At 42.4% G+C, this 19967-nt stretch overlaps 1 protein-coding gene across 3 annotated transcripts in view; it reads right to left on the bottom strand.

The window, feature by feature from the left end:
• Positions 1–1428: 1428 nt before the first annotated feature.
• The window catches only part of TMEM41B (transmembrane protein 41B), a 37427-nt gene continuing 18888 nt past the window's right edge, over positions 1429–19967 (bottom strand). For all 3 annotated transcript variants that reach the window (XM_029582604.1, XM_029582603.1, XM_029582605.1), the window contains exons 3-7: positions 19755–19883; positions 17717–17810; positions 13669–13773; positions 9167–9305; positions 1429–5098 (exon numbers count right to left, since the gene is read on the bottom strand). In XM_029582604.1, the coding sequence (XP_029438464.1) occupies positions 4929–5098; positions 9167–9305; positions 13669–13773; positions 17717–17810; positions 19755–19883 (637 nt within the window). In that variant the 3' untranslated portion in view covers positions 1429–4928. The remainder of the gene's footprint in view (positions 5099–9166; positions 9306–13668; positions 13774–17716; positions 17811–19754; positions 19884–19967) is intronic.

Below are 19967 nucleotides of genomic sequence, written 5' to 3'. Positions count from 1 at the left end.
GAAGGAAGGCTGTGGATTACAATGAAATCCAAAATTTTATAACCCCTGGTCCCAGGGGCAGAAAGGGGGCATCCCTTTGCACATCCCAGCTGGACTCTTTGTACGTTGAAGGCAAGCTCGGAAACGTGCCGAAGTTAGCACGGAAACTCCCGCGCATGCCCAGAACGGGCTCCAGAGGTTTCTGGGCTAGGAGAGAATAAAGGACTGAATGCAACTTCTGTGGCTGCTTGGTGACGCTTGTCCAAGGAGAAACACTGTTTTGATACAGTAATGGGATGCAGCATTCTAGTAGCTGGATTGGTCCTGGGGGAGAAAAAAATGACTGCGTCCTTTGTAGACTGTAATGATCTCACAATATATTGGTGTCCGTATTCCACCAAGAAGTGTCAGCATAAGTATGCCAGGCCTGAGAGAGGTTCAGATTTCTGAGACGTGTTCGTGCTGCACAAGGAAGTGGCTACGAGCAGCAATAGCAGACAATGTTGCTTTTCTCAGATGACTTGGGTTTCTGTGAGAATGAGGAAATTGCTCAGTAGGAAATGGTGCATTTGACTGAGCTCACAAGCAGGTTCAGATAAGCTGCTAATGTATCTATGAGCTTTACTAGCAAGCAAGACACTCTGCAGCCAACCCTGTGTAATCAGGAACTCTTCATCTCTTTCAAGAGGGGTAACCCTGCTATCAGATTTTGCACCTGACAAATCTACTAGAGGAACACTTGTCTTATTTTTCTACTTGTCCCGCTGGCTCCTGAAGCTGAGCACTGAATTCCTGTTTCACACATGAGCCTGCGGAAGTGTGAAGGCTTCCAGGGGGGGTCCGTATTCTGACAACTGGTTTCACTTACATTCCACCCCTCCCTATCTGTCCTGCTCCCAGACTAAGTACCACTCCTCTCCCCGCAGCCTGAGCACATCACACCTCTGCAACGTGGCCAGGCTCCGCTTTCCTGAACCAGAGCCTCCTGCTCCACAGTGCTACGGCCCAGTCTGGCATAACTTGTACTTCTTGGAAACCTCCCCCCCCCCCCTAGATATTCAGCTGACCTTCGCAGATTTGCTAGCTTTCTGCACGCAGAGTCAAACTTGCCAGAAAACACCCAAGATAATGGGAGCTAAAACCCCACAGCGGGAACCAATAATACAGGCAACCGAATGCAGATTCTAAATCTAGGAGGATGGTCTCTTGGCAGAAGGCAAGAGAGGGGAGTGGACTGAGATGGTGGCACACTTCAGATCCCTCCTATCGACGCTGGAAGCTTGCGCCATGCACCGCTCCTCCGGGACAGATCAGAAGCCAACTTCCTCGCAATGTCTGAAAAGGCGAATCCTAAAGAAATGGAATAAAGTTCACCTTCCACTTTTTGCAGCAGAAAAACGGAAACCATGCAATCTTATAGAAACAAGAACAGGAAGTCCAACAGCTGATAAGTAAAATTATTCTCTTTAATAAATAGACAAGCAGCCTAATGCTACAAAAACCTCTAACAAGGATACAATTTAAATGGTCGCTGTATACAGAGATAAATAAAAAAAAAAAGTTAAATACATTGGGGTTTTTTTTTTTTGTTTTGCTCCATGTACATATCAAAAGCATGTGTCATATAAACAAGAACAGAAAAGCTGACAAAAGATAGTGTATGCATTCAAGTTTCCTGCATGGGATATGGGCTACATCATCCTGGTCCTAAATCCGCTCTTTGGATCACAGTACGTCAAGAACGGTGAGGGGTTAGAGGCAGGGTTAGCACTGCATTTCATTCTTACAATTATCTGGTACAGCTGTAATTTACATGAAGTCTTAGTTAATACTGTGATTCAAAAATACAACCTACATTTACAGAAAGGCAACAGCTGTAGGAATCCAAGCAGCTTCTACAAAACCACTTTTATAGTACAATTCTCTTAAACCAAGAACATTTTTGTACAAAGTGTGCCATCGGGGGGGGGGGGGGGGGGGGGGGGGGGGGAGGGGACAGAGGGAGGTCAACACTAATTGTGTTTTACAAATTTCTGAAAGATATTAAGCTCCATTGGATTTGCAAACATTTCTACAGTATGATTTTTTTTTTTTTAGGAGGGGGTGGAGTTATTTTTTCCTAAAGCAGTAATTCCAACAGAACTACACCTAAAAAGTCAGTTATACTGGAATAAACCCAGTGGGCAGCATTAGGGAAAGCCCTTTGACTCTGCAGAAGGTGCACGGGCAGGATTCTCAGCGCCCAACGAGAGGAGCTGTTTCATTCCTGTAAAGGGACACAGAGTGCCATCGCAACACTACTGAAAAACAGGTGGAACCCCCTTGGTTGAAAACAACAAAACTCACAACATAAACCATATCTACCCTAATTATTAGCAAAAAAAAAAAAAAAATTCCAGCTGGCGTATTATAGGACCATCACAAAAAGGCAATGTTGGCCTGGGGTTCATCAAAGCTTCCACGCAACAGTCATGCCAGAGTGTTTAATCATTGTGCCCAGAATACTCTTTTTCTGCATGTACGCCTATGAAACACACTTATTCTAACCCTATTTCTAAACATTCAGGGACACTTGTTGTATGGAAGTTTGGATGAACACAGTCCAACATTGCCTTTTCAGGATGGTCCTATAATTCACCAGATGGAATTCTTTTTTTGGCTAAAAAAGTAGGGGAGGGGGTAGGTAAACCTGAAAGGTTCCTGTTGACTTAGGTGCTGTACGACTTGGTAGGTCACATCTGTAACACAGCAAGGAAGAGAGCAGAGCACACGCTTTACAACTTCTAGTGGGTGCTGCCTCACATCTGTTTTGGGGTGGTCAATTCCAAATGTCACACTTTTGGGAGAAATCATCAGATGACAAGAATTAGAGAAAGGGGTGTAGGGTAAACTAATGTGGTACAGTGTTTCCCTTAATCCTCCTCAGACCCAGTTAACTCATTTTATTCGCTTGCCATGGGTATATAAATCATAAAAAAAACCATGCAGACAATCAGATTTCCAATATATACAATAAATGCAATGTAAGGCTTCTCATAGAATTTGCTGCCTGGCATCTACGTACACATCTTGAAATAGCAATAGCCTCTACCATACAGAAGAGAAATATACATTCAAATGCAATAGTGCAACCATAGTTATAAAGATTATTTAGGTTTATTGATCATTTTATTTAACAAACTGCAATTTCTAAGGCTAGCAAAGGATTATTTCCTCAAGTCACATAGAAGGAATAGGAACAAAAAGTGATGTAAGTAAGGCGAACATGATTTTTAAAGGATCATTTATAAATTACACTGTTCATATTAGACTTTTCTGATCTGAACAGATGATTTAAAAATCAAGCAGTACAGATGAACATTTGAAATCTTTGCACGTCGTGATAGTTTTATCCAAAATAAGAAGGGGTCCAAAACAAAGGCTTAGCATTTCAAATTTATACACTAATCTGTAACGAACGCCAAAAGCAAACTGTTAGAAAAAGCCTGCCAAGTCCAGAACTCCTGCTACCAGGCCACCGAGAACAGGTCTGGCAATGTCAGATACCCACAAAAAAAAAAAAAAACAGAGGAGGAAAAGCAAGAGCACCTCAGAAATCAGTCTGCTACTGGCAAGAGGAATGGCACAAGCAGCCCGTGGGAGAGGCAGGGAGAACAGGACATTTTGAAGATGGGAGTGTAGAGGATGATATAAACCCAACCACCAAGTTATGTGCAACACGTCTTGCAAGGAGACAGATCCTATAGCTAGCATGCTGGCTTTGGGTTAGATCAGTATTGCCCTGGACTGATGGAAAAAAAACCAATAAACCCCAAGGCAAAATTTGCACAAATCTGATTGAAAATTAAAGAGGCCAACAGAGGGTGGGACAGTCTGCTTTTACTCTGTCCCTAAAATGGAAAATGTGTTGTCCCGATCTGAATTAGAAAGGATGCAGGGAGAAAGCTGACAGCTCTCTCTCTCAAACTCTTCATGTGCCCCTCCATGCTAACAGTACCCAAAAGGTGACAAAGCAAACAAAGAGGCAGCTAAGGGAGGAAATAAACACAGAAATCTAGGTTACTCCTAACTTTGGGGCAGGAAGAAATGCTGTGTCAAGCAATCTGGACTGTCACAGCTGTGTACAAAGACTATTCCACGCCCTTTCTATACCAGTTTTTTTTTTTTTTAATTCAGCCAAGAACACGATCTGTAAAGGAAGCCACCATACCCACTGCTACAATCACTGACTATTTATTAATGATATTCCGGTTTGATGGGGGTCCAATTTAATAACAATCAGATCTATGCAAATATCGAGCTGTGCAGAGTACAACACCCAAACGTTAAATCTGATTCTGCCCAATCTTATTTCTCCATTTTGTGTACTGTACCTGGATAGCACCAGGCCATGCTCTCTCTCTGCAATTTTAAATTAAAAATGAACAAAAATATTAAAAGTCTTCATTTTAAATGCCTCACCACATGACACCCTTGTCTGGTCAGCTCAGGTATCCTTGGCCAGCCTGCAAGCTGGAGGGACGTCTCCTCTGTTCCTCAGCACTGCTCTATGGCCGACAGGGGCGTCCCCGGTAGCAGCAGCTGTCTCCATGGAGGGCTTTAACTCCTCATCGCTGCGGGGCACTCAGACCCCACTGTCCCACTGCACAGTAGCCTCAAACACAAGTCTGCTACCTGAGTCACAAAGCGCCTCTCACCCACCGTTATAGTTTGGTCTACACTATGGAGCAAGGTACTCAAATACAATTAAATATTCTTTTATCTTCAGGCAGTGAAACCTTCTTTATAGGCGCAAGCTTTTAATTTTATGAAGTGCAAGTTTACAGAACCCTTTTTTTTTTTTACTTGCTGACGACTAGAGAAAAGCTGAAGCTGTAAGTAGAGAAGGAAAATCTTGCTCCGGTGACAACATATGGGAAAAAAAAAAATCAGGATCCAACACAATTTTTTCATTCAAACTTCTGCTTGAGCTTCTTCTGGAAGACAGCTGGCAGGATGGAGAGAAGAGCGAGAACCATAAGGAAAATGACAGAGTTCCAGGAAACCGCCTCGCCTGCCGTTGTGAGCTGATAGAGCGTCGTTCCTGCCTTGATCGCCACGAAGGATGGAGGCGCAACACCTAACACACAGGAAGACAAAGATATCCGGGTAAATGTTATGGCGGGGGATACATCAGGAAACACCGGAAAAACCCTGAGCCTTCTGCTTGTGTAATAAGCTCTCTTTAAATTATCAATAGCGATAAGGGGGGGGAAACCGTTTGTATTTCGATGGCCCATTATCTCCTCTGTTCAACTGCAACAATTCTGAAACGCTTTTAAACTAGATGAACTAATGCTCTCTTTAGGAACAAAAGAATTAAAAGAGGATAATGGCCACCGGTTAATGCCCCAGTGGCATTACCAGCCAGAAATATGCATGGACCATAAATGGACAGGTCGACCAGTTTGATTCCATGCAATCTGATGGGTTGCCACACACTGGGACTTATTCCATTAGACATTCCCTAGCCCTGTGACTTTTTTTTGGCAGTTTAGTTCCTGCTTCTTTTGGGAAGAAAAAATATCATGAAAAAAAAATCCAAGTAAAATCAGTAATGCCTCTTTTTATCAGAAAAATTAATATTTGCTCCGAGTAGGAAGAGCACTCTAATCATAAGGACTTGTTCCTAAGGAAAATTTTACTTTAATTAAAAAAAACCAACCCAAAAAAATCCCCAACCAATCAGTGGGCCACCCGTCTCTCTCTTCCTCCTCTTTCCATCCTGCCCCTGATTACTTGTGACTTGTTGGCACCCTGTCAGTAATCAACTGGTGCACGGGGCATGAGGAATGGGCTAAATGAAAACAAAGAGCTGCTGGTGATAGCTACCACAGCCAAGAGTGACCGTGAGGGGTTTATTTTTTATTTAAAGGAAGGACCCGTTTCAGAAAAAAAAAACACACACACTCTAGCAGTTCTGCTCCTGTAACTAGGAGCTGCCCCCACCCACGGCAATTTGGAATTTCGCAAGGCACAGGACATCGATGATCTCTCTAGAAAGAGCACCTGCTGTCTGCTTATAAACTGCAGTCCTCAAAATTATTCAATCCGAAAACAACCCAGGGCCAAGGAGGGGCCGCACCTTTGCAAGCCCTGATCAGAGAGAGGGGAAACGGTTCAGAAAATGGCTACTAAAATCATACAATGCCGCAGCGCAAAGGAAAACCAAGACACTCAAAATGAATTTACTGGGGGAAAGAGACACGGCAGAAACTTTAAAATATTTGACGAGTTATTAACTATTTACCTTTACATTTTTAACTACTGTATTGTAATGTCAGCGGATTTATGCTGAAACTATGGATGTTATGCCGTGAGCCACAACGATCACGAGAGTGTGCGGGTAAATATTATATTGTAATGTATTTTAATTGCTGCTTGTAACATGTGTATGTTTTAATTTGTAAACCGCCTAGACGGATGGACTCCTACCCCATTGTGCGGTATATAAAAACTTTTAAATAAATAAAATAAATACTTCTACATTAAAGATTCAAGAGAGTACAGGAAGGTGAAATTTTCCATTAAAAAAAAAAAAAGGAAATTCAAGGACAAGGGGTCATAAGATGAAGCTAGAGGGAGAAAGCAGGTGGTGGTATGACCTGGGATAAGCAGCCGAGAGCAGCCCTAAGGACAAGCACCATGGAAGCCAGGGTCAAGTCTGGGAATTTACGTGTTTTACCTCTTTCATATGGAAACCGCTTTCTGTCCCCTTTGGGGGAGAAAGGAGGTATAAAAGCCTAAAATATTCTCACCAATGTGTAGAAAACCAGAGGGGAAGGGAACAGATAGAATAGTCATAACCTGGTAAATGAGGGACTCTCAATTTCTCGTTTACAGCACTAATACAGTATTCAGATATTAGTTCAGACAAAATGAATTACAGACCAAAACTGAAACACCACAACTTAGCAGAGATGCAGCAAGAGGCAAGTTATAAGTCTTAGCAGGCCAGGGGCAGTAGGTAGTGTTGAATCCTTTAATGTATATTCTCAAAATTTAATCGCTATACCTTTAAAAAACTCTCCGCAAAAGCTGCAGAGGAGGCTGGGAGAAGGAGAGTAGAAATCAGAAGTGTTCTGGATTCATGTAAGCAAGTCACTAGCTTTGCCTTTTTCTGCTGAATGCATTCAACTGAGTTCTGCAGCAAAAGAAAAGGATAATTTCAAATAGATCTGGTTGGACCTCATAACTTGAGCTATAAAGCCATGAGTTTCCATAAAGGCTTTGCTACCGAAACCTGGGAACTCAGTGAATCAGAAGCACCTCATATGTATGTTAAAGAAAGGAGGGCGTGTGGCTCAGTCAAAGCCTCCACCACTAGGCCGATACTGAGAATTGAGAAAGAGCAGACAGGTCAGGAAGCTAATGTGTGAACTTGCTACAGGAAGTCCTGAACTAGCGCTCGCTAAAAAGAATCAGGTTTAAATGAGCTTAATAGAGAAAGTGAAGTTGCAATGAATCCTTAGTGAGGATGGCTCAGGCAACGGAAGCTCCTGAGAGAGAGTTACCAGGATCATATTCTTCTGAGAAGTTAATGGTCAAAGGGAGAAGGATGACCTAAGCAGCGCTGCCAGCTCCTTCTGTCAGACGTGCAGGCAGCCACCTGGCCTGACAAGCCGTGAACCTTCTCAAACTGACCACAGAGAAAGTTTCCCAAGGCTAAGCCGCTGATGCCAGTATGAAACAGCAGTTCACAGACAGGAAATCAGAAGCAGACAAATGTAACTGCCTGAAATTTTACCTGAGTGGTACAGCAACGAATGCCATAGCCGGACAAACTGCCTGAAGACGACTACAAGGTGGCAGTAAAACTTCTCCTAGAGTGGTTTGGGCACAAAGCGCTGGTGATGAATATGCATCTGAATAAGCTTCTGAAGAGATCCACCCATGTGCTTGCCTTACGTTAGGGTGTGCGAGCGTGAGACTCAGGTGCACAGTCTAGAATTGACGCGAGTGCTCTCTGATAGTAAAGGGGGCTCTCTCTCTCTCTTATACTGCCGAAACTAATTCCTGAATGAAGAGGATGGCACAGGTACAGAAGGAAGTACAGGGAGTTCTACACCGGAGGTGGCCAAATTCAGTCGTCAAGAGCCACAGACAGGCCTGACTTTCACAACACCCATTCAGAATACTCATGACAGATCTGCAGACAGTGGAGGCAGCGCATGCAAATCTCTCCCATGCATATTCATCGTGATATCCTGAATGCCAGGCTTATTTGTGGCTCTTGAGGCCTGGAGTTGGCCATCGCTGCACTATGCTTAAACCAAGCTAGAGGATGCCCTCAAGGACAGAGCATTAACATTACAAAAGGCCAGGCTCACACTGGGAGCAAAAGAACAAAGAAGCCCAGTGTCCCTTCTGCCATCATCCTCCACACTGTAACCCTGAAGGCTTCTTGCATATTTTGTGCTAAGACAGATCACAGTGCCAGTGACTGCAAGGAACAGGCAGCAGAGAGAAGGGAACAGTCAGTATTTTGTGCATGGTGGCATCATAGTGCTAGATTCTGCAGAATGAAGGGAAACTGAATGCCCTGCAGGTAAAGAGACCTCATGTAGCAAGCAGCACGTGACCTGTTGCACAAAACGACACTGTCATTATCGTCTGTCTCACCAAGTCGTATAAACCCAAAGACGTGGCATGGAACAGATTTACTCCGTTAAACCAGAAACTTAAAAATATCTATGGGATATAAAACCACGGTATATTTTATGCTGCTACATGAGCTTGAACTTTATTCTATCTAAAGTAAATATCACATAAACCATGTAGGACTAATTATCTCTTGCAGGATTTGCCAAGATCGGAGACAGGACGCTGGGGCCAAAGGACTTTTGGTCCGACTTGTCGTGGCATATATCTTCTATTCTTGTGTGTCAGAGTGTGACTGCGGCTATCCGGAACACAACATGCAACATTTAATAAACAGATTCATACAGGGTGTTCAAAGGAGTCACTAAAGACGGTCAACATTCAGCTACCGCTGGGACAATTAGCCAGCAGTAATACCTCAAGTGCAACATTACAGCTGCAGCTCTGCCGAGGAAGCACATGCAAGAAGCTACGGCAAACACAATCCAGGTGGTGGTGCTCTAACCCAACTTCTAATCACAAGAGAAATACGAGCAACAAAGCTTACCAAAAAACGTGCCAAAGAAAAAGACGTTCAATGGTACGTTTATAACAGGAGCTGTGATATTGATGAACCAGTTTGGAAGAAAGGGTGTTATTCGAAGAAATATAATGTAGTTTATGAGATGATCTCGGTGTCGTTCAACCTGCAAAGAAAAAAATCAGTTTTGACTGTGCAATAGCTACAGTTAAAGACACAAAGTACATTTACTACTTTTAAACTTCTACTTCTTAAAATGTTAAAAAAAAAAACAAAAACAGTAAACTAAAATATTTCTGGTTCCAAAGGAGTCTATTACTACACTGACACTTTCTCTTCAATACCTGAAGAAAAGCCAACACAGCTGGGCCTTGTGGGTCCTCCTTTCCAGACTGATGTTAGGATCAACAGCCAGGCCTAACATTTACAAGGAGCCAGTACAGATACTGCTGCCATTTGCAAGTGCCAGGTCCCTTTAAGGGCATCCACAATCTCTCTGCTTCTTACCGATTCTGCAGAAGAGACTCCCCAAGCCACATCCACAGACTGGTTGCAGTTTTAATCTCCTTCCCACCTTTTGCATGTCTTTGGCCAGATCTCCGTCCATTTCCTCCGAGCTAGAGCCCTGTAGACCACGCCAGCGTAAACGGAAGGGCCATGGTCTCTTTTTAAAACACACCCCCTGCATTGCACTTGCTTGGATGTTGTTACTCTTTCCCCTTTTCTGTCGTCTCTATTTTTTTTCTCCGATAGCGACCCGGTATGGCTGGATTCCTTTCATGAGACTCATGGAGCCACATCTCTAATAGCACCAATATCCACGTCTGCTTGCAGATCTGAAACATTAATGCCTCTCCTGTAGGCATACCTAACTAGCTGGTTTTCAGGATATCCATAATTAGTATGCATGATAGATTTGCATATTTGTGCCTTTTTGTAAACCAATGTGATGGTTAATTAACTTAACGACGGTATAGAAAAGTTTTTAAATAAATAAAACAAAACAAATTGGGCACCCAGGGTATGCAAATCTCTCCCATGCATATTCATTGTGGAAATCCTGAAAACCTGACTGGCTAAGTATGCCTGCAGGAGAGGGCTGGGGAACACTGGCCCGGACTGAGCATTTGTGCTGATAACTGTCCAGCTACTCCCCCCTCCTGGTCTCCTTTTATGCCCTTCTGCTGAAGAGTGGACTATTGAGCTGATTGGTTATTTTTTTTCAAAATCCATAGACTTCCATCTACCACCCCTGTCCCTCTTGTTTAAACGCCTGGCAACAGACGATCTGAATTTCTTGGCCAGGAACTTCTTCCTGCCCTACGTCCTAAGATTACTAATGGTGGCTTCATATCCTGTTCTCCATGTTGTGCACCAACATTTGATATTTCTATGATCCTGCGGGGCTGACCAGGGAGTATTCTGCTTTTTTACCTTTACCCCAATGAAAGCAAAGCGCCAACACATCGGCTGATGTTGGGACCAATGATTTTTCCAGAAATTATATTTTCGAACCAGGCGCTTGTTACCTTAAATATCAGAGTGATAAGACGGAATCTATGAATTTCTAATCCAGTTGCTTTTGGACTAGGTTTTAGCTCACATGGATACATGCACAGTTGTTTCTAGCAAGGTCTTTGGTCCCCAAATGGATTATAAATCAATTTTATAGTCCTCATTGTCTAATTTAATTACATTAATAATCTTACTAGCTGAGAATCCTGAAAGGCATTTTAAATCATTGCGTGCTCAAGTAAGTGCCTTTGACAACAGAGTCACCCAGCGGGAGTTTTCAGTTTAGATGTTTTTTGGGGATTTGTGTACCCACTGGGTGTCATTTTTTTGGAGCACCATCATTTTCCAATGGAGAAAAGGCATTTTGTATGGGTATCACATGGGGGATAAGGTGGGTCCTACCAGAATCTATGGGTAAGCCATTTCTTGGTTTTCTGAATTCTCTGTGGGAATGGGGGCAGACTTCCTGGATACTGTAAATCAGGGGAGGCACTTTTACTGACAGCCAATTCCTCTTTGGCTTCTTTAATTGTAACTAACTCTGCTTTACGTTCAGTCAATTCCTCTCTTATTGCAGAGAGCTGCAGACATATGGGACATGCTGCTCTAAGCCAGGGAATCTCAACCTTTTTCCCCATCATGACACACCTGACGGACTCTGCTCATTACAATCTACGACAAAATGGAAAAAAAAAAGGCCCAGTATTAATTTTGTTAAGAATGACACAACAAAGATAAGTACTCTTTCTGAACAGAAATTACATAAATAGTACAACCTCCCATACCAGAACAGCACCAACTTCCAGCACTCAAACAATAACCACCTTACCTAAGAAAATGCAACACTGAAAATATTACAGCAGGCCTTAAAACTCCAATACACCTCCTATTAGGAAAACAGACCAAGCCAGGCTGCTATAGAGCCTTACACAGACTACACACCAGCAGCATAACTCACCTCAGTCACATGTGCAGACCCTCACCTAACAAAGAATAAAGAGACCATAAAGCATAACTAAAAACGTGCAGACAAAAACTGAACTGCAACAAGCCAGAGACTGTATGCAGTGCAACAAAGGAAAAAGAGAAACACTAGTGCTCATAAAATAAAATCAATAGCAGTAAAACCATACTAATAAAATGAACAGATTTCAAAAACAGCTAATGAACGGAATATCCAATAATTAAAAACTCATATAAACAAATTCCAGACACTAATAAAATATTTCAAAACAGCAAACATAAAGACCCAATAATTAAAAAGGCTAAAAAACACAATAAAGCTCTGGAATTTGTTGCCAGAGGATGTGGTTAGTGCAGTTAGTGTAGATGGGTTCAAAAAAGGTTTGGATAAGTTCTTGGAGGAGAAGTCCATTAACGGCTATTAATCAAGTTTACTTAGGGAATAGCCACTTCTATTGATTGCATCAGTAACATGGGATCTTCTTAGTGTTTGGGTACTTGCCAGGTTTGGCCTCTGATGGAAACAGGATGCTGGGCTTGATGGACCCTCAGTCTGACCCAGCATGGCAAGTTCTTATATGTTCTGCTCTCCATACCTGGGAGCGCTGGCTTTCCAGGTGCCCTGAGATTCTTGTGAATTAGCAGGAGGCGGCGAGGAGGGTTTTGCTTGCAACTTTCTCCTCTCCCTCTCTCACCCACAGACACACAGGCTCTCTCTATCATTTTACACTCAGGTTCTTAATCAAACATACACAAGCTCTCTCACACACACAGGCTCTCAATCACACACACAAGCTCTCTCACACACACAGGCTCTCAATCACACACACAGGCTCTCAATCGCACATGCTCACTCACCCCCCCCCCCCCCCACTGAAAAACAACTGGTGCCATTAGCAGCCTCCTCCTCTTCCAGCCATTGCGGTCTTGAGCAAGGCGTTGCATCAGCCTCAGGGGCGGACATTCTCCGGGCCACACTGCTCTCTTCTCCTTCGGGCTGATGTTGCACACACTTGTAACTTAGCATGGTCTCTTCTTCCTGCGCGAAAACCACTTCCTCTTCTGGGCCGCAGGGGCAGGAAGATGAGGCCATGCTGCTGACCGGGTGCTTCTTCCAGCTCGTCTGCCGCATCCCACCTGGGCTAATAGCGTTTCAAGGCCCGGGTAGAGGAAGAGGTCGCCTACCACTGGGGCAGGGGGTGCAGCTGGGCCAGCGGAGGCACACCTGCGGGCTTGGAGAACCGCTCCTCTAAGCCACCAGATACTCTGCCTTAAGACTAAAGTACGACAGTTGTTGCACTAAATAATGGTCATGTTAATTTGTTTTCAGACAAAGGCCTATATTATGATAAAGGCTTTCCAAATATCTCGTTTACCACTCAAAATTGAAGAACCGTGTTTATGTGCCATCTAGAATTACAGAAAAGCCAGGTCCAGCGTGGGTGGGAGAGATTTTAAGAGCCAAGGGCTTTTTACACAAAAACTAGCTTTTTCTTTTCTTCGAGTACTACCTGTTTTGATGGCCTGTCCGTATATAAAAACCAACAAATAAAAAAAAAAAACCACACCTATAGTACCTGAATGTAATCCACTTTGAAGTGTTGAAAAGCAGAATATAAAAATCTAAATAAATAAAAAACGTGCAGGTAAGAAAACAAGTTCCTCTTAAGCAGATTCGATAGCAAAGGAGCAAGATATTTCCAAAAGCTATTATCCAGAGTCAGAAAGGGGAAAAAGCTGCCAAAGATATTCTAGAGCACTTTTATAAAAATCAGAGGAAGGATAGTAGCAAGAATTTTCAGTAATTAATTAATGATTTAAGAGTACTGTTAACACTTCTTACACGTCAGAGACTTTTATTCACTCAACATCAAGCATCTGCTAGGGTAAATACCAGGAACAGTCAATGCACATCAACTGAAGTGTTAAAACTATAAAGGACTCAGAGTTCCTATTTTATATAAAAGGTATGGCAAATAAACTGAACACATTTCTTAATTATTGACTCTAACCTAAAGTAAAAGCAGCACAGATTGCATTTATGTGTTTACCTGTTGGGACCATTTCACTGCTTTTCCTGTTAAGTATTTGTACACGACTGGTCGTCCAACTAAATAGGAAAGCATGTAACAGAAAGATGCTCCAAGACCAGAACACTGCGAAGACAATACACATAAATACAAATCAGAGGAGGGCCTTAGGAATCTCGCGTACAAAAGGAAGACAACCTCTCCTATTTTCTTGCTTAGATTGTTACTCCCTATAGACAGGATTAACTGAGGAGCAGACAACTCCTGCAAAAATACTGCAGTAGAAGTGACTTTTTGCACCAGAGGCTGTGCTTTTTGCTGCTTTGCCCCTAACCTTTGGAATAAGATGCCAGTATCCCTCCGTCTTGAGGCATCTTACCTTAAAAAAAAAAAAAAAAAAGGAAAAGGAAAAGCTAACTGAGCTTATTCTTACCCTTCCAGAACTCACCTAAAAGGCAATGAAAATGCATCCGTAGAAAAGCAAAGACTCCCTCTTATGACCGGAATACTATCCTCTCCCCCGTTCCCTGCACAGAGGGGCTGCCTTCCACCCCCCACTCACTTCCCCAGGAAGCTGGTCATCCCTCCCCAAGACACCCTGTTACGCCTTTGCGTAACCTCTCCAGCTCCCCTCATGCTTAGAATCTGCCGAGGTAGTAGAATTGCTTATTTTACATTGATTGTGATCTGCCTTGAGACCAGCTTGATTGAGGTGGAATAATCAAATGTTTATAAAGAAATAAGCTTTTCTTTAACTTCACTGGCTGCCAGTTTGAGTCAGAACTCTTTTAAAGAGTACCGTTTAGAAACCTGAATAATCTCTTACAGCCTCATCAACCAAGGTCAACATTGAGATTTAAAGCTGCCTTCCCCTCAGGAAATTTGATTAGAAAATACCAGTCTCCCTTTCTTTGGAATACCCTTAGATATTATTCATGGAGATTAATTACCTTTGATTTAGAAAACTGGTGAAGGCCTGGTTATTTACTTAGTGTTTGACTAGTGTATATCAGTAATTTGTTTGGCAACTAAGGCTGTATTTTATCTTGATTATATTTCTGAATCCTATTCTATTTTATATTATGTTATTTATTGTATTTTGATGTTTTATTATTTTATTGTACATCATTTTGATCATAGAAAAATCAGTCTATTAAATAAATTACCATTGTCAGTGCCAACAGGTTGAGGGGTGGCTAAGTGGTGTCCATAGTGACCTAGGCGGCCAGATGTTAGGGCAACAGCCTTAATAGTTTTGTAGCTGTTTAGATGATCATAAAACCTGGTGGGAAAAGACCAAGGGAGGGAGGGGGGGAATGGGATTAAGTATGGAATCTTGTATGCTCATCCAACCAGGATGGTAGAGAAAGACCGGGGTAACCTTCACTGAACGGCATTTACAGCCTTAAACAGCAGTCGTATGGCTCCCACTGGACTTCCAAGGCGGCTGGGATAGCCTGCATGGAGTGGTCACGGGCATGGGGAAGCCAGATGTTCTGAACAGCCACCTCAATTTAATTTTGGTGGGGTTTTCAATCATCGCAAAACTTGTAAGCAGCAGAGAAAACGACGAGCCTGAAACCGCCTGTCACCGGAGGTGGCCAGCACTCTTGCAGAGTTTGGACACACGTGGAAGGTTGGTTGAGGGTTAGATGGAAAATATGGGGCTGGGGGGGGAAGCTAGTGTTGGTTTATGTATGGGAATTTGTATACTCACCTACCCAGGGTGGTAGAAAATCCAAAGGATCTTTAGCTGCCATGATTTACTATGTTACTAATGTCTTTTCTTAAGCACCAGTTCTACAAGGCTACAGTAATACAGGCTTTTGGGGATTCCACAGTACTGTTAGATTCTGTTCTCTTAAAACAGTGTAGCTGATCACAGCCAAAGAGTGATAACCCTCGATTCATGACAATTAAAAAAAAAAATTCACAAATTAGGATGGCAGCTATATCAGCACATTTAAAACAAATCAGAGAAAATTCACTCAATGCAAAAGTAAGTTCTGGAATCCATTGCCAGAAGATGTGGTTAAAGCAGTTAGAGTAGCTGGGTTTAAAAAAAAAAAAAAAAGTCCATAAACTGCTATTAATCAAGTTAACTTAGGGAATAGCCGTTATTACTGGCATGGGATGTATTTGTTTGGGTACTTGCCAGGTACTTGTAATGTCGATTGGCCACTACTGGAAACAGGATGCTGGGCTTGATGGATCTTCCGTCTGACGCCGTGCGGCAATTTCTTGTGTTCAAAAATGAGACTACTGCTTAGTGCCCTCACATTAAAGTCTCATGCAGATGAGGGTATTAAGCAGTACTCCACATGCAGAGAGATGCACTGGCCTTAACTCAGGTTTCTTAATGCTGGAAACTTTACACCTGGTCAGAGATGGAGCAAAGTTTCCAGCATTGCTGGGCTGGCCCTTAAAACCAAGGGACAGGTGAAAACAAAAGAGGTTTTCCTGCTCCGGCCAGACAGCCAGATAAGTTCATACTTATCCGGCTAAGTAGTGGCAGCTAACCACAGCCAGATAGCTGGATAAATCCGGACCTATCTGGCCGCAGTTAGCTGCCACCACTTAAGCTATATAAGTATTCTCTCTCATCCAGCAATACATGTTTCAGAAGTCTCCCACCCACCCACACCGCATTAAATCGTGTGTTTGACTTGTGCTGAATGCACATTTTCTAGACAATGCATTTTTTTAAAATGCTTACAGCATTAGCTTATTGCATCAGTTTAAAATGTTAAATCTGTGCATTAAATCCAGTGCACGATTTCTTAATGCACAGATTATTGCATCAAGCCTGTCAGTTTCATCTACCTTAGCGTTCAGTATAGTTACAGCAAGCCTGCTGTAAACCATTCAAAAATTAATTGTAAGAACTGCAGCCACTGCATAATTATTCATTACCACAATGCTACATAAAGCACTCATTATCTACTGGAACAAATGGCTTGAAAAACTGGAGTCTAATACTGTAAACTAGCTTTCACAGCTGCTGTACATGAGTCCAGTCTCAGAGGAATATTCAAATTTATCAGGTTTTAGCTCCCACTATTTCCTGCTATGAAAGGCTACATGGCACAGCGCACATGTGCTAGAAATAAGATTTAGAATGACAAGATCTGTAAAATCACAATGTGCTTCATGTGTGTATAATACACCACACATTCAGGCTTCATTTCTATCATCAAGTCAGATCACAGCAGAGAATTAAAACTGAAAATATGTGGAGGAAATCTAGGCAAATAGAGGTCAAGTGATAGCATGAGTCAACCTTACAGAGTCCCTTTAACAGCTTGCAGACTAGCGGTGGAGGTGCCAGCTGTTGAAATACATGGCATCACTCAAAAAACACCAGTCAGTGCATTAGGCAACTGGGCAATTATTCTTTGATTAATTTTGGTCAGAAGAAAAAAAAATTTCAACATGGGGGAGGGGGGACATCTCAGACTTTACTTGTGACTTCACCCCTCTGCTGCTTCAGGTACAAACATAGGGAGAAAATCCTTGTAAATTGACCCCTATGTCTATGGAAAAAAAGGCTTAGTAAATAACCCCATTAGACTGTACGTCCCCTGGGAACAGGGAAATACCTATGGCACATGCAACGTAACTTGCCTTGAGCTACCAAAGATTAGGCGTCAGCTAACTCCTGATAAATACCCCCTAAGCTCCACACTACTATTTCCCTTCATCTCTGGATACTGCAGAAAAGGCAGGCAAGGCATTTTCCAGCACACTAATATGCGAGTTTAAAAACAGGGAAATAAACGAGAAAGCGCTTTTGAAGAAGGTGAATGCAAAGGCTTGGAGTGCCTTTTCTTTAGAACGCCAACAGCTAGCAAATAAAGAGAGAAGCTTAAAGCCTGAGGTATTGCGCTCTCCTGATATGTGCAGAATGCGCACAGCAAATGCCTGCTGTGCATTGATTCATGCACAGTTTCTCTAAAAGATCTGCACTTTGCTTTTTTCCTTTGTGTTAACCAGCTTTGCCCCTAATTGATGGCTGCATAAATAAAAATGCAATTTTGAGAAAATTAGATTTTTTTTCCACTCTACTTACCAAACAGACGAGAAACAAAGCTAGAGGGAATGGATACAGAAACCCTGAGAGGATGCTGAGAAATATGGAACCTGGGATAGCAAATGTTTGCAAGCTGTAAAACGTAATAGTTAAGGAAGTCGTACGCTCTTTCAATTTCATTTTATAGAACATTTACAAGCAAATAGAGATGGAATCATGTAGTGTAGTCTTACTACTCCATTATCAACTTAGGGACTTATTTACCAAGCATTTTCCCCATAGACAGAGAATGGAAGAAAAACCTTGGTAAATCAGGTCCTTAGATTGTAAACTCTCTAGGACAGGGACCTACCAACTCTACTTGAATTTTTTTCTAACTTACCTTGAGCTCAGATTTGCTAAATCGAGTAATTAAATCCAAAATAAAAGTCAGCTAACGTATAAAGACATGAATGGCATTCTGCAAAAAACAAAAACTGCCCTTTGCGGGAGAGGGTCCCTACTCCCTCAGTTATCTCCCCACCTCTATCCTCCCAGGCCAGGAGAAGAGAGATCATAGGGTCTGAGGCAACTCTAGAAAGGGGCATCCTCTAGCCCCTATACAGAATGGGCGCAGATTATACTGGTCGGTTTTACATCACTGGCTGTCAAAACTGCTCCACAGACCTTTCTGGTTTGTTTTTTTTCTTTTACAGAATGAGACAGTTTTACAAAAACATATTTTAGCATAATAGCATGGCTTGTATTCTTTCGGAAGCCACCTCAAACCACGTGCCTACAAAATAGGAAGGGACTACAGAATGCATTCGTATCAGACCAGCAAGTTCCTTATTGGCATACAGATGAGTAGCCCTTTTAAGATTTAACTTTTATACAAAAGATTCCTTTTTCCTTAGAATGACTTTGCATAATGTTATAAGTCAGAGCTGAGTCAGCTGCAAGGCAGGAGGTTCGTTCCGTCTGGTGACAACGTGACACCCAGCAAGCACAGACTGCTCAGCACTGGGAAAAGTACACAGAAAAGTCACCAGTTTTAGAAGAGTAATGGATGCAAATACCCTAGGAGATGAGGCTGCTTCAACTGGGGCTCTTCTCTCCTTAGAGGGCATTATGGCAAAATATATCAGTGTCTTTCTGGATGCTGGCAAGGGATCTTATTTAAAACTATGGACAGAACTGGTTACCTAATAACATGACAAGAAAAAGGTTTCTTGTATGTGTGTATCATTCCTAGATCTCTTTTTTATCCAATATATACATATATAAAATTATTTTATTTTAAAATAGGAAAAAAAAATATTAAGTGTTCACATCACTGATTTCAAAAATCCCACGTGTCAATTTCATGCTTTTCAGGCAATGCTACCTAGCAGAGCCAGAAAGCATGCACTCAATGAATGGAAAATGTATTTTTTGTTCTCTGAAGTTTTTAGCTGCTCGGCTGAAAATACAATAGCATGCTGACAGTTCAGAACGAGTTTAGTATCTCTCTCCCCGACACTTGCGACAGCTTCGTATCCCAGTCTCTCTGCTTAGCCGCTGCTCGTGTGCCTTGAAATGGAAGCATCTTACTAAGTAAACGTATGAAGATTCGGGAGGTGTGCTAGGCTTGGGGGTTAAATATGCAGTGGAGATGCAGGAAGGGCAATACGAAGTTGTACTCCCAGAAGTATAAGCAGCATATAACATTACGTAGGAAATGCCTTCACCCCAAGCTTCTTAACAAGTCGGTTCAAAACAGCAAGCCCACTGGCACATGAGATTTTGCAAGAACAAAAGCTCGGGTCAAGTCACTGGAACTTAATATATTTTAGTAGTCAAGGACCCACTCTGTTAGCAGGGGACCCGCTTGCTGGCAAATATACACTTTCCATGGCAATAAATACAGAAATGTTCAATAAGGGAAGCTTGGATCAGCTTTCTTCAGTACAAGGATGAAATGAATGCACCGCTTTCTCTATAGCTCATGAAGGTGAATGTAACACAAACTTGGGCTTTCCTGCGAATGAATAAGATTTTATAGCACCACCGTTGATTACAAAAGGAGAAGCGGTTTGCTTTCGCCAGAAAAGGATACAAGATGTACGTGGCAAAATACGCCACTAATACTTGTACGTAATAGGTGTCCTTGTATTTGGACAGCACCTTCCCCAGGGCCTTGGCATCATCCATGTCCCGAGGAACCTTTATCTTCTCTCGCTCTTCTCTGCCAAAAAAAACAAAAATAGACTCGGTCATGCAAAACAGTCGTCATTTTCCTAGGAAAAAGGCGAAACAGTAAATGAACAGA

This window comes from Rhinatrema bivittatum, chromosome 17 (genome assembly GCF_901001135.1).
Source record: "Rhinatrema bivittatum chromosome 17, aRhiBiv1.1, whole genome shotgun sequence".
In the NCBI taxonomy this organism is placed as follows: domain Eukaryota; kingdom Metazoa; phylum Chordata; class Amphibia; order Gymnophiona; family Rhinatrematidae; genus Rhinatrema; species Rhinatrema bivittatum.
Note: the sequence above shows the minus strand (reverse complement) of the source record. Positions and strands in the feature narration are given on the sequence as shown.